The 15,691-nt window shown below is 38.6% G+C and overlaps 1 protein-coding gene across 5 annotated transcripts in view; it reads left to right on the plus strand.

Annotated features, from left to right (window-relative positions):
- Nucleotides 1-15,691, plus strand: part of MYO5A (myosin VA) — a 199,863-nt gene that overhangs the window by 114,097 nt on the left and 70,075 nt on the right. For all 5 annotated transcript variants that reach the window (XM_053889054.1, XM_053889053.1, XM_053889055.1 and 2 more), the window contains exons 12-19: nt 1,484-1,624; nt 3,471-3,596; nt 4,844-4,927; nt 8,178-8,339; nt 9,817-9,914; nt 11,866-11,952; nt 12,040-12,148; nt 14,444-14,655. In XM_053889054.1, coding sequence (XP_053745029.1) covers nt 1,484-1,624; nt 3,471-3,596; nt 4,844-4,927; nt 8,178-8,339; nt 9,817-9,914; nt 11,866-11,952; nt 12,040-12,148; nt 14,444-14,655 — 1,019 coding nt within the window. The remainder of the gene's footprint in view (nt 1-1,483; nt 1,625-3,470; nt 3,597-4,843; nt 4,928-8,177; nt 8,340-9,816; nt 9,915-11,865; nt 11,953-12,039; nt 12,149-14,443; nt 14,656-15,691) is intronic.

The following is a 15,691-nucleotide window of genomic DNA, read 5'->3' on the forward strand; positions in this document are numbered from 1 at the left end:
AGGGTATCCTGCTGACACCTGGTGCCCCATTTGCCTTCTCATTCATCAAAAGAACAGAAGAAATTTACTTTCTGATTAACATGACATAAATATTCCTATGGATGTTTGTTTTTTTAATTACTAAAGCCTATTGCAGCTGGTAAATGCTGCAGGTGAGCCAGGAAGGGCATTATAACAAGTACAGAATAAAGTGAAAAAATTCCAGGTGCATAAGGAGAATATGTTTGAGAAATCAGAGTGACACCTAAGTTTCATGGGGTTTGGGGTCCTAGAAAATATGTTGTATGGACATAGCCACAGAGGGCTATTCTTTCCAGAAAAAAACATCAAGATGTACAAGAGAACAAGGGACACAAAAGAGACAAAGGAAAGCAGAAACCCCCAACAACGAATAAGTCAAGGCCATTAACATCTTAGAAAGACTAGAAGTTGTGGGTTGCTGCATTGGGAAGCCTGAAGCAAGAACTGTACCAGTGGTTGGCTTGCCCTTGTGCCTAGACTAACTTAACTACCATTCATCTGCAGAGCTCATGTCACACAGCAGCTTTTCCTCAGGAAAGCATTCCTTCCCCTCTCCTGTGTTCCCCCCACCTCCACCCCGTGTCCAAACTAGATGAGGACTCTTGCTCCCTTATTTTGAATTATTTTCCTTTGTAACACTACAGTTTCTGATCCCATGTGATTATTTGATTTCTGTCTGATTTTCCACTAGTCTGCAAACTCTGTGAGGGCAGAACCCGTGTCTACTTTGTTAATGGTGTGTGGTAATTGCACATAGAGAAGGTGGATACTTATTTTTGTCTGACCGAGTGAATGAAGATAAGCAGTGGTGAGGTTGGTGGCCAATGCCTTTAGCGGAAACAGTGGTACCTTGCTACTTGTTGCAGCTGCTTGCAGCAGTGGCTGTAGAATCTAGAAAAGTGAGCTGTAGATTCCCTGATGTGGAAAATAATGGAGGCAGACACAAAAGACTGTTAGCTAATTCTGAGGCACATGAACTTCAATATCACCGTCCCTTAAGAGCATTACTTCCCCATGCTGTAAGCATCGCCCAGTGTGGTTTAGTAGTCTAAGGGGCATCTGCTCTGCATGGTTGTTCAAGCCAGCTACGGCATTGTCAGAAGCACTGTGCAATAATTTGAGGCCAAAAAGTGTATTGTGCAGTGTTGGATGTATACATATAAAAAATAAATTAAAAAGACTGCTACATTTGTCAGCTATTTAACACATCCGCATATCTAGATTTACTTGTTCACCAAGAATTGTTTACAGCTGAAATTTTACTGTCTCTCATTTTTATTTGCTTCTTATTATTGTTCTCTGTGTGTAAATCATGTTTCTCCCATGAAATTATTATTGTTGGAAGCCATGGACTATCTCAAATTGTCAGATTTCCTCTTAAGAGTGTTTTCTATAAATGTTTTTTCTTGACTAACATTATTTATAATGATTTGGTAATACCAGTTTTTCTTTTTCATTTCAGCATGTCTTCAAATTAGAACAGGAAGAATATATGAAGGAACAAATTCCATGGACACTCATAGATTTTTATGATAATCAGCCTTGCATTAATCTTATAGAATCTAAACTAGGTATTCTAGATTTGCTGGATGAGGAATGCAAGGTAAATATGGTTTTCTGATGTACCCAGTCTATCAGAAGAGGTATGTCTTTGAAGTTAAATGAGTTTAAGCAGAGATTCATTAGTATACCATGAGGTGCCACCGTGGCAAGTGGGGGAGGGGGGTGTCACCCTAGCTTGCATTTTGAAGAGTCACTAGGCCCAAATGGTTCTAACTACAATTGAAACTTGGAGAATTTCCTTTCTCTTTTCAGCTGCTTCTAAGTTGTGTGAAAAATTAACATTAGATATAACTACTACCCAGTGTTAGCCACTTCTGTTTTCAGTATGCTTATATTTGGTATTTTTGTTCAGCGGTATGACATATTTAAAGAAATGCAAGAAATTGTACAAAAGATATTCTGAATAGTCCTAAATATCTGTGATTTAAAAATTGACTGCTTATTCTTTATTACTGATATGGTAGAAAGGGAGTTTTAGCTTTAATATTTATAGACACAATATACTGGGAAAATAATGGATCTCCAGCTTTACTACTAACTGAGTGATCTTAGACAAATAACCTATCCTTTCTCTTAACTCCTCTGTAGTTTGTATGCCATAAGTTGCAACTTACCATAGATTGGTTCTCCTAAGCATCCAGATTTCCTACAACATTAAGAATGAATATGATGCTCAGTTTCACTTGAAATTTAAAAAATGCAAATGAAAACAAAAATGGGATGCTTTTTACCCATAAGATAGGCGAGTTTATTTTTTATTTATTTATTTTTTTAACGTTTATTTATTTCTGAGACAGAGAGAGACAGAGCATGAATGGGGGAGGGTCAGAGAGAGAGGGAGACACAGAATCTGAAACAGGCTCCAGGCTCTGAGCAGTCAGTACAGAGCCCGAGGCGGGGCTCGAACTGACGGACTGCGAGCTCACTACCTGAGCCGAAGTCAGACACTTAACCGACTGAGCCACCCAGGCGCCCCAAGATAGGCGAGTTTAAATTTGATAATACCTTTCACTTGATAATACCAAATGAGTGTTTATTGCATCTATACTCTTGAGGAAGGGCACGAGTTAATACAACATAGTTTTGAGGAAAGTTGACAATATTTATCAAAACTATAAGCACATGTACCTTTTGACTCAACAGTGGAACTGTTGGGAGTTCACACTATGAGTATGCTTGCAAAAGTATCGAAGGTATATGTGTGAAAGAAGTAATGGTGACCATTTTATAATAAAAAAAAAAGAATAACAACCTGGTGGCCATAAATACAAGAATGCTATCATTAAGAAAAAAATGCAAGGAACTTATAGAATGATCCTATTTGTGTGCATGCCTTTAGTCAGAAAGAAAAAAGTTGGTGCAAATGATGAGAGATCACTCTTCATTTTGTACCTTTCTGAATTATATAAATATTTCACTCTGTGCAGCTGTTAAGAACTTAAAAAAAATACATGATATGGGGCACCTGGCAGGCTCAGTCAGTAGAGCACGTGACTCTTGATCTCGGGGTCATGAGTTCAAGCCCCACGTTGGGCGTATAGCTTACTTAAAAAAATATGTGAAATCATAGTAGTTCATCTTTTGTCAGGCTTTTGTTGTGTTAAAAACAGATAGAATATTTATTTGATTATTCCTGGTATAGGCAGATGGAGTTGCCCAAAGATTGGGCTGACTCACCCGTGGGAAGGTCTCAATCAATGCTTTTCATTAGTAATTGATTTTGGCATCTAAATGAAAAATGTGGAAGGAATGAGTTCCTAATTGAATATAAAAGTTGTTGGAAAAGCAAAAAAATGGTCTCTTGGTTAATGCATGAGAAGAATCTCATAACAATATTCACCTTGGCTGTTGTTGGTTTTCTTTCTTCTTAACTCCTCTAAATGTAGATGCCTAAAGGTACAGATGACACTTGGGCCCAAAAATTGTACAACACACATTTGAACAAATGTGCACTCTTTGAAAAGCCCCGTCTGTCAAACAAAGCTTTCATCATCCAACATTTTGCTGACAAAGTAAGGAAGCTTTATTGTCTTTTTTCTTTCTGAATACTTAAGTTCAAAGAGGAAAAAAATCAATAGTCAAGCGATACCAATTTTTTCTTTGCTGAAGTTTGCGTTCTTTAGGACCTTATAGGAAATGTGTTGCTTTGTCAGTTTTCCCTTCCTTCAACCTAGATGGAATTATATCATGAAATAAATATGAGTCTACAATCCTGTATATTTCTGCAAACCAAGAAACTCTGAAAGTTAAAAAATCTTTTCATCATTTATTTCTTGGCTAAACCTGATCTGTGACCTGAACTAACATGAGGTTATATATAGTATTTATTTATCCCAGTAAGGCTGGATATTTACATACTTCAATGTAGAAATGTTAATGTGTTTGATTACAGATTGCTGTCTCAGATTGCTGAAAAATTTGGAGGGGTCAGAATAGAGCCTGTGGACTTGTGTCCCCCTCTGTGTTTGAGTCAGTTGGTCCTTGCTGACAGTGCACGCAGACTCGCTGCTTCACAAGTTCAGTAGTGTACCTAGAAAATCAAGAGCCATGAGACTAATTTATATTTCAAGGAAGTGTAAATAGGCATTGGGGGTAAGCTTTCTGGGGTCTCTTTCAGGAATTGAAGACCTTCTGAATCTCCTTAATCCTCTCTGGAAGCCTAAGAATGTGACTTTAGGTCACCTAAGGGCTTTGCGGTATTGGCTGGGGAGCACCCTGAGTGGTAGATGCCTGAAGTCATTGGTGTTATGGAAGCAGGAACAGTCCCTTCTCGAGTAGTTCCACTTACCAGTCATATCGTATTTACCCAGCCTCCACCTCAGCTCTCAGTCAGGCAGCCATTTGTACCTTCTGATCTCTCTCCCAATTTAATCTCTTCTCTCCCAAGAGGACTACCCTTCCTGGAAGGTGATCTCAGTCATAAGAAAATACATTGGGTTAGCCTTGGAAGAGCTCTTTTCAGCCAGCATGGGAGATGAGAGTCAACTTCTTATGAGTCTCATTACCCATGAATTGGGAAGATCTATTAGACCACAATTAATCAGTACTACCACTGTTCTCTAGGAAAAACAGTATTTGAGGAGTTTTACTCTAGAGTTCACGTACTTCTTCCCAAGAATGGTACTGATTTCTTAGAATAAAACCGATTCCAATTTGCTGAGAGCCAGTCATATAGCCTGAGCTAAAAAACATTTTTGTTGTCGATGACAATAATATCTGTTCAAAAGTTCTGTTAAGGAGATTTTGCATGTGTTTTCAGGTGGAATACCAGTGTGAAGGCTTTCTGGAAAAGAATAAAGACACTGTTTTTGAAGAACAAATTAAAGTTCTGAAATCAAGCAAGGTAATTATGTATATACATGTAACTATGTATATACTGTCTCTAATCACTAATAATCTTAAACTGTTAAGTAATAAAACATTAGGTTTTTATTTTTTTAAGTTTATTTTTTTAATTTATTTTGAGAGAGAGATAGAGAGCAAACAGGGGAGGGGCAGAGAGCAAGGGAGACAGAATCTCAAGCAGGCTTCCCGCTATCAGTGCAGAGCTCGATGTGGGCCTCAGACTCACAAACCATGAGATCATGACCTGAGCAAAAATTGAGAGTCGGATATTTAACTGACTGAGCCAGCTAGGCGCCCTGAAACATTAGCCTTTTAACAATAATGATGATTTTTCTAACAGAATCAGCTTTACTGTGAGTTTTTAATTTATCAAATACATAACACTTAGTGTGTGTGTCAGGTCTTGTTTTAAATGCCTTAGAAATGTTAACTCATGTAATTTTTATAATGAGGTGATAATATCATCACTCCCATTTTACAGATGAGGGAACGGAGGCACAGAGATTTCATAGCTAGTAAGTTTTCAAGTCAAATTAAAACGCAAGCTGTCTGGCTGAGTCTGTGCTCTTGACCATTATGCAATGTTGTCTTTCAGTTGTATGTGAAATTGCTTTCTCCACACTGGTTCTAGATTCTCTTATGCCATTGTGAGAGACTATGAGAGAAAACAGGGTTTTTTTTTTGCTGTATCATTTTAAAAGGCTGCTCTGGAAACATGGCCTTAAGCACTCCATCCAGATGGAGATTGATCTTTGGATCAGATGGAGTTGCAAGTGTGGCCCAGAGTACTTCCAAATTATTTTCCATAGGCATATATACTAGAAAGAGTGCTTTCTGGTTAGAAATGAATATTCCTGATTGCAGAGAATGTGATGACTGCAGTCGATTGGTTATTAGGTTGGTCTCAACCTCTACTCTTTCACTCCCTTCAGGAAAAGTTGGGGAGGAGAACACTGCTCACTTTCATCCTGGGGAGCAAACCAGGAAGCCAGTTACTTAGTTCAGCAAAATTAATATTCAATTATTCAGTAAACAAACAAACAAAAACTAAAATTATTCATGTGAATCATTCTAGACTATTGACTGGCACTTTTGTTTTCCTAGTTTATTCTAAGAGAGTCTTTTTAAGTTCAGTGGAATATTCTGTAAACATTTTTACTCTTGTTTTTAGAATTAAAATTTTTACTATCAATTATTTTGATAATAGAAAGATCATGTAAAGACCAAATTCCAGTTTTAATCCCCAGAAAAGTAATGACTCTAAGTAAAAGTCAGTTTTTCACTTATAAGCACTGGGCATTAATGCTTTATAACTTATAGAACTGATGTATAAGAGAAAAATCTTTCACAGTGCCAATCCCTGAATATTATTCAGTTAGATTATAAATCATTTCTATTTATGAATAGTGATGAAAACCATGAAATTCTTGTATTAACTACTCTGCCTAGGTAATTTAGCTTAAATGGAACATTCACAGGCACCTGTAATCAGTTGTAGCTTTATTCTGACTAACTTTTCTGATTGGCTAGTGGATCCTTAATTATCAGAAGGTAGCCATGCATTCTGAGGGGTTGTCTGGAGGGACTCCAGTCTATGTAGCATTGTTGCACTTGGAGTTGGGAGACGGTGTATGATACACATAGCTTGGGTTTGCAAATCAAAACTGTTAGGAACTCTTATTTTACCCCTTTGGAACACAACTTTAGCACTGTAATACAAGATAGTGGTACAACATGTTTTCCTGTTTATAGACAACCAAACTAAAATATATTATTTATTTTGTAAAGCAAAGGATACATTCATTTGTGTAGCAAACAGCCATTACTGATATGTTTTATATAACAATTTGTTTTATACATCATGAGTTATTTCCTAAATTACCCTTATGATTAATATGCACATCAGGAGCAAATGAAATTTTATGATTTTTTTTTTAATGTTTGTATTTATTTTTGAAGGAGAGAGTGAGACAGAGCATGAGCGGGGGAGGAACAGAGAGAGAGGGAGACACAGAATCTGAAGCAGGCTCCAGGCTCTGAGCTGTCAGTACAGAACCGTGAGATCATGACCTGAGCCGAAGTCGGACGCTCAACCGACTGAGCCACCCAGGCGCCCCATGATTTTGTTTTTTAATGAAGCGGCTCTCCTAAAGAAAATTATTTTTTTGGCAGATATGCCAAAATCAAATAATTGGTAGTTGCAATTATAATTTGAAGGATTTATTTTATGTGGAATATGGCACTCTTTAAAAGATACCTACATATATCAAGATTTTCTTGTGGATTAGTTTGAAGTCTCTTTTATTCCATAAAATTTCTCCCAACCATATTGACTAATACCATCCATCCACTTGTTAAGTGCCAGATCTTTTTTTAAATATTTGTTTATTTTTGGGAAAGTGCAAGTGGAGAAGGGATGGGGGATAAGGGGGAACAGAGGATCTGATAGGCTAACATCAGCGAGCCTGATGTGGGGCTTGAACTTATGACCTGAGATCATGACCTGAGCTGAAGTTGGATGCTCAACCAACTGAGCCATCCAGATGCCCCATGCTAGATCTTTTAATAGTCTTTCATAGTGCTAACCTGGTACAACACAAGATTGATTGCAGGAATTATGCAATCAAGTTATCAATACCTTGAAAACAAATATAAAAGGTTACAGGACAAGGACAGGGCTTTTAACTTTTTTCCTTATAATCTATGTTATTTTCTAAAATTTATTATTAATTCGTGATTATTTTTCAATCTTATGATATTAAAAAACTAGTTCATGACACCCTTCTTGCTGAGATCTCCAGTGATTTTTTTTTTTTTAAGCTGGTGCTTACCATTTGAATTAATAGACAGTTGAAACATGATAAAACATTTTGTGGAGCTAAGGTAGTAAGATAGGACTTTCAATTAGTATTTTGCTCATAAAATAATTAAAGACCAGTAATATGTTTATAGTGGCCATTTCCTGTAGATTAGGATTTCAAGTGTTACTGGAGTAGTTTTGATTTTGTTTCCCCCAAACATGGTCATAGAATTGTTGCTTTTTTCCCCTATATTTTTGTAGCATTTGTGTCACCTTCTTCTGTCTTCAGCTCCTAACACAGATATTGATTATATTTGAAATGGGACTCTCAAAGGAGTTACTTAAGGAAGGGAATCACTGTGGATTCCAAGTCTTCAACAGTGTTTCTGTGAAGGTTTACATTTGTGTTTATTTAGAGTGTAATTTTCTTTTATTGTTTCTGACTCAGTTTAAGATGCTACCAGAACTATTTCAAGATGATGAGAAGGCCATCAGTCCAACCTCAGCCACCTCATCAGGGCGCACGCCCCTCACCCGCACTCCTGCAAAGCTGACCAAAGGTAGACCAGGCCAGACAGCCAAAGAGCACAAGAAAACAGTGGGGCACCAGGTGAGTTCAGGGAGCTGCCACTGCAGGGCTCCTTCCCCTCAAGCTTAGCTGAAGTCTCAGATCTTCTTCTGTTAGCACCCCAGAGGAGGTGAAGAGAGACTAGAGCTTTTACTGTGAGAACATGTAAAACCCCTCCTGCTCCTCTCTACCCAGGCTTAGACCCATGACTGTTTAAGCCTTTCCCCAAATAATTTTCTCTAGGTCTTCATTCTGGTAGTGCATATCCTCCCTCACAGACCACTGCTGCCTTTTGTTTGTCCTCTGGTTCTTTCCTCTCTGGATTTGTACAGAGCACCGGCTCCCTCAGCGCAGGAGCAGAGGCCTCTCCTTTTTTTGATGTCCTCGGCTCTGTGGGGAATAGGAGATATTAGTCACATATGTAGTGTCTGGACAAAGCTGGGTGCTCTGGATGGGAAGCCAGTCAGCTTGCTTTCCTGTGTGGGGGACCCTATGCCCAGGTAAAATAAGAAACAGGGACTGAGACAGGACCACAGCCTCCAGGCTTGACCCTGTGTCCCTAATGGTAACTCCAAACTGGCTGTACGCCCCCATCCTCCTGCTCACTTCCTGTGCTCTTGTAAGTCCCCTGCTTCTTTATTAGTATCTTGCAGCAGAATTTCCATTATACGTAATTAAATGGATTTAATATTCTTAAAGAAAAGTTATATTTTTAGTCAAAACTCCAAGTTCACAACAAAAAGCTACAGAAGCGTGTGTTCAAAGGGTGGGGGAAATGGAACTCTAATGGAAATGATGGACTTTGGGTGACTGATTTGTCAAAGCAGGTTCATCAGTTGTAACAAATATACCACTCTGATGAGGACACTGATAATGGGGGAGGCTGTACCTGTGTGGGGGCAGGAGATATATGGAAAATGCATTTTTTTTTTTTTTTAAGAGAGAGAGAGAGTGTGTGTGTATGTGCAAGTGAGTGAAGGGCAGAGAGGGAGAGAGAGAAAATCCCACGAGGGGCAGAGAGAGAGAGAGATTTGGGGCTTACCTGAAGTGGGGCTCGTGTTTTTACTCAAAGCGGGGCTCACCTGAAGTGGTGCATGAGCTCACCCGTTACAGGACTCAAACTCACAAACTGTGATATTATGACCTGAGCCAAAATCAGATGCTTAACCAACTGAGCCACCCAGGCACCCACATCCTTATATCTTCTATTTAATTTTGCTATGAACCTAAAACTGCTCTAAGAAAATAAGTCTGTAAAAAAGGAGTGGCAGGGAAAAGTGGTGGGAGGAGAACAAATGTATATTTAGTAGAATAAGCCTGTATAAATGGCAGAGTTTAAGCAAATCTTAACCTAATGCCCTGTATTCTTAAATAGTAGCAGCCCCCCTTTGAGGCTGGATCAAATTCATAGGTGGCAAAATCATCTCCCATAGTGTCATTAAAATTTTTTTAATTGTTTTATATCATCATTGATTTTGACAAAACCTTAATGTCCCTTTCTGTTCTGTTTTCCATGCAGTTCCGAAACTCCCTTCACCTGCTTATGGAGACCCTCAATGCCACTACCCCTCACTATGTGCGCTGTATTAAGCCTAATGACTTCAAGTTCCCATTCACGTAAGTATTTCCCAACTACTAAATTAAAAAGGGTTCACCTCCCATAAGGATTTCCATACCAACAGAAGGAAAAAAATATTTGGGTAAATTTTGTTTGTTTGTTTTTGTTTTTTAGTTTTTGTTTCCCTTTGAGAATACGATAACAAATTAGCGGTAAATCAGCAGGTGGTCTTTTAAAGATTTTAGAAGTTGAGGTCAACCAAGCATTCCTAGTTCTACCTTCTGTTTTGAATTTATTCTAGTTCAAGATCTTTCTGGGCTTTGTTAATTTGGGCATTAGTTAACTCCAGAGCTGGATTGGATAAGGCTGCATTGGTGAATGTTCACAGTTCTCTCTGCTACTTTTCAACTGTTGACGCCATCAGAGAATGTCTACTATTACCAAATGTCTCATCCTACACAAATACCATGTATAAGGGAGAAGTTTTTTTTCTTTTTCCAAAAATGTAAATATTTATTTCTCTAATTTTGAAAGTAATGCATGTGCATTGCAAAAACAGTTTTTAAGAAATATAAAATAGGATAAAAACAATCAAAAAAACATTCATTATACCCTGAGAGATAACTGGTATTAACTCACATAGATCCTTCTTGACCAACCAACATCCCTTCCTTCTCTGCTCTGAGTGTGTGTGTGACAGACAGAGACAGAGACTAAGAGGGAGAATGAGAAAGAGACAGTAATAAAAGGAAGCAACTTGTGCTGTAATTGCTGTTTTGTATCTGTTTTTAACTTAATATGGATACTTTACATGTTAGAAAGTAAAAATCCGTATTATCATTTTAATGACTACATAGTATCTCATTGTATAAACATACCATCATTTATTTAAATTATTCCCTGTTGATGACCATTTAAGTTATTCCAGCGATGCTACAATAAATATATTTTGCCAAACATTCTCATATATTTGCCTGATTATCTTCTTAGGATAATATATTTCCAGAAGTAGAGTTTTTGGGTCATAGATTAGGCAATTTACCAAAGGTTGTAATAATTCACACTCCCACCCTATAATGTATGAGTGCTTATTTTCCTACATCCTGCCGATCCTATCCTCTGAGATTCTGCCTTAGAACTGCCTTCAGAACTGCAGGGCAGTTCTGAATGGTGCCGAGAAGCCCTTCCTGGAGGAAATGGGAGGCAGGAAAAGCTGCCACAGCCAGGGCCACTCTCCTGGACAAACCTAGGGGTGTTACTTTCTATTAGCCAACCCCATCTCCCACCACCAACAGAACGCTTGACAAGACAGCACAGCAGGAGGCTCGGATGGGGCACTCCAGGTTTAACTGGGGGTCTACAAAGAGTGATCATCCAACAGGAAGCAGGCCTTGCTACTTCCTCTTCTAGTGTCAGTTTAATGTTACACGCCAGTTAACGGCATGAGTAAATATGAGTAAAATAAACATAACATATATAAGATACAATACAAAATAAAAATATTTCTCCTTGATGCGGACACTATAAATGCACACACAAAGTTGAATAGCTTTTAGAACACCAATATATTTTTTTAAATAATTGAATGGGGCATATTTAATTTGTTCCTCTTAGAGAAATCTCCAGAGCTGGCCAGTCTTTATTCCAGGTAGGTGTATAGAGTGAGCTAAAGAATTAAGAAAACAGCTCATCAGGCCAAGCCATTTAATGAGTATAGGCAAAATAGAGAGGGGCTTGGGTTTTTAAAAATATGCTCAGTGGTATTCTTATGGGTCTGTGGTATGAGCTACAGATAATGTTTACAGCTCTTAATCTTTCCTGCTGATTGTCTCCTCCCCACTCTCACACAGAGTTTTCCCTGTTGATCACTGCTCCAACTTTGGAATGTTTTCTTTTCTAATTTATCCATTTAATTCTTTACAAAAGAATTTATTCTCTGGACTGAGGGGAGTACTTTGTGGCTATAACCAGGCTTCTTTGTGTATTACTCATGCTCACTTTTACACATAGGTTTGATGAGAAGAGGGCGGTGCAGCAACTGAGAGCGTGTGGTGTCCTGGAAACCATCCGCATCAGTGCAGCAGGCTTCCCCTCACGGTGAGCGTGGCAGTTTTCAAATATAAGGAATCCTGTGGGAGACATTCTTACCTCTTTAAATAACCTGATGTGAGTTTCTTTACATAGGTGGACTTACCAAGAATTTTTCAGTCGCTACCGTGTCCTAATGAAGCAAAAGGATGTGCTGAGTGACAGAAAGCAAACATGCAAGAATGTATTAGAGAAACTGATAGCGGTAAGAAAGATTTTCACTTAACTTTATCTGAACAGGTATTGGCCAAAGGCCTTGTGATTGTAACATTTGAATGCCCTGGGAAATACCACTAATCCAGATTATTTGGGGGTGAGAAGGCGGGGGGCACACTGTGTTAGAGGTCGAGGCTCACTGTGTTTAGGATGCTAGCCCTAGTGAGGGTAATGGTCTACTATCAGGAAACAGAATGAGGCCTGGACCCAGACTTGAGACACATTCGTTTTAGAGTTTGATCATTATCAGTAAAAGTTTACCTCGTACTTACTTATGGAAGATAAAAGACCAGGTACTGTGTGATTAAAAAAAAACTAAGTCTTGTCCTAAGGCAACATAGTCTGTCTTGGAAATTCATTCATTTTAAGGTAAGTATAATATGCCTAGTGTCTATCAAATACTAAAGAAATCAGAGGAAGGCAAAGCACATCCCACGTGTGCTATGGGAAGGAGGAACAATTTCATGGAAGATGTGTGTTTTGGTCAGGCCCAGAAGAATTGGTAAGATTGTATAAAAGTAGAAGGATATTCTACTAGGGGCAAGTGTGAAGAAGTAGGAAAGCATAGAAATTGCTCAGAAAATGGCAAAATGTGTTCATTTTGCTATATAAGATTGGTGTATGACACAGTAGGGAAATGGTTAAGAAATGTAGGTTGGTGTTTGAAAAGTCTTGTATGCCAAGCTAGGGAGTTCTCAAATTTCAGAATACATCAGAGTCATCTGGAAGGCTTGTCAAAAAACAGATTTCTGGGCCCCATCTCACAGAATTTTTTATTCAGTGGGTGTGGAATGAGCGCAATAATACGCATTTCTAACAAGTTCCCAGGTGATGCTGATGCTGGTCTGAGGACTCCATTTTGAGAACCAGTGATCTAATTCATGAAGAAATTAAGATTCATGAGAGGTTTTCTTAGAAAATATTTTCACTTGTTTGACACTAATTTGGATGGATTACCTAACTTTGAGGTAATTAGTCCTAATTATTAACTATTAGCTAAATGTAATATCTCTTCTTTGGTAATAAAACCTTTTTTTTTTTTTTTTTGAGGAGCTAAGGCCACTATCTTTGTAATGTATAATAATCATGTTTTTTGAGTTTGGACCAACTTCTTTCTATCCTGGGTTCAGAAGGGAACAGAGAGCAAAAAGTAGGGATAGTTCTCCACCTCATCACCCAGACCATGCCAGGCCTGGTTCAGGGCTCTACAGGGTGGTTTGACAGAGGAGGCTATATGGTAGAAGAGAGCAGGGGTGTGGTGGGGGAAGCTGAGATGAGACGGGGCAGGGTGGGGGGTGGGGAGAGGAACCACCTTCTAGCTCTGTTTAAGCTGTTTAGGTCTCCAGCTGGGCTTCCTATATAAACTTTTGTGATTTAAATTGAAATAATTTTACATGTTTTACGTACACGTGGAGATTTCTGATTTTGTGGGTTCATGTGCAAGATGGATAGGAGATACTTATTTACCCTGAAAAGTAGTTTTCTTTGTTTTCCCTTAGAATTGCAGATCATGGTAGTGATTATTATAAATAAATCCCACTCTTCCTTTGACATGAGCATGGTTAATAACCTGCTTCCTTCTAGATAAAGTGGATCAGAATGCAATAGGCCAAAAATAGCCTGCATATCTTGTAATCCAAAGTCAATGAGCAATATAAGTGATTATGGTTTTGTAAAAGGAGTTTTGAAATTTGTAGAAGGATTTTAGATACATGTGTAGGATTGTGTTTGTTTATTTTTAGATTCTGTTGATAAAAGCAACAGATAACTGTTGAAAACTTAACTCTTGATATGAATATGCAAAATTTTTTGTTGTTCGATTCTAATTTTGTGTGCACGGCTTCCTGCCTTTTTCTTCATGCTGGTGTTTTTGTCCCTTCAGCTTTCTCATGGAACATACAGCCTGATGTAATACTTACAGCCTGAGTCAGTCAGAGGGAGTGTCAGCATCTCCATTTCCTTGAGATATTTAAAATGCAAATATGCAAATAATAGCTGCCTATAACTCACAACCAAGTTTTTGGCCTCTGATAATAATTCCAGGTAGAATTATTCTGGAAAATAACTCTTAAACTGCAGTTTTCCTTACAGTCCCTTCTATTTGCTCAACTTACATAGGATAAAAAATCTGGCTCCATTAGTTAATTATGATGTAGCCCAAGTTTTAACTACTAGCTTCATCCCTTTACTGATTCTGCTTTTAGATATATTTTTTCTCTTTTAAAAGTTCACTTACATGGTCATCATTTCTACTTCTGAGTATACAATTTCTTCCAAAAAATAGGACAAGGACAAATACCAGTTTGGTAAGACAAAGATCTTTTTCCGTGCTGGTCAAGTAGCCTATCTAGAAAAATTGAGGGCGGACAAGCTGAGGGCTGCCTGCATCCGGATCCAGAAGACCATCCGAGGGTGGCTGCTGCGGAAGAAGTACCTGCGCATGCGGAAGGCGGCCATCATTGTGCAGAGATACGTGCGGGGCTACCAGGCCCGATGGTAGGTCTCTCGGCGCCTGTCCACCCTGACTCAGGGCCCCTGGCATTGGAGAGCTCATTGTCCAACTGAGGACAGTTTTGAGTGGTCTTCCCATTTGAGAAGGCAATGCCTCACCTCTTCTTAGTTTCAAAGAATAACAGGTTTACTCACAAGACAGTAAATAGAATAAAATTTCACTCACCCTTATGAATGATGTAGATTCATCTTCAAAAAAATTACAGATTACTGCCTACTCATGTCCCCAGTATTTTTTAGACTTTGTACTTTTATGTGAGCTTGAAGAAATCATCTTTATTTATTTTTTTAATGTTTATTTATTTTTGAGACAGAGAGAGACAGAGCATGAATGGGGGAGGGGCAGAGAGAGAGGGAGACACAGAATCGGAAGCTGGCTCCAGGCTCTGAGCCATCAGCCCAGAGCCCGACGTGGGGCTCGAACCCACGAACCGTGAGATCGTGACCTGAGCTGAAGTCGGACGCTCAACCGACTGAGCCACCCAGGCGCCCCGAAGAAATCATCTTTAAATTAAAATAATCATGAATATGTGCTTGTTAATAATGATTCCATTGAGGAGTTTTTAGGAGCAATTAACTGAGGAGATCTGGAGGAGAATGACACTTCAGTGTGATTACATATGAGGATAATTTTAATTTAGGACTGTCAGTAGGAATGAATTAATGATGAAGAATTTATGCCCAAACAGATAGATTAGGGATAAATAGACACACTTAGCAATGGCACTTCTAAGAAAGTTTGTGGTAAGTAAGCATAGGATGACTGGACAGCCAGTTGGCTATGTAAAAGGGACAATATGCACTGTTCTAGAAAGAGCAAACCTTTTTCAGCTTCACTTTCTTTATTGTAATATCAGGTAATGTGGGACATCCTACTTTTCTGGGTTAGGGAAGGCTCAAATCAGATAATGAGTGCAAAAATATTTGGGGGAGCTATAAGTTGCTATACAAATATAAGTGATTTAACATGTACATTATTAGAACAATGACAATGGAGGTACTACTTATTATGCTGAAGATA

The sequence above is a fragment of the Panthera pardus genome, unplaced genomic scaffold, assembly GCF_024362965.1.
Source record: "Panthera pardus isolate Hobbes unplaced genomic scaffold, ASM2436296v1 HiC_scaffold_24, whole genome shotgun sequence".
In the NCBI taxonomy this organism is placed as follows: Eukaryota; Metazoa; Chordata; class Mammalia; order Carnivora; family Felidae; genus Panthera; species Panthera pardus.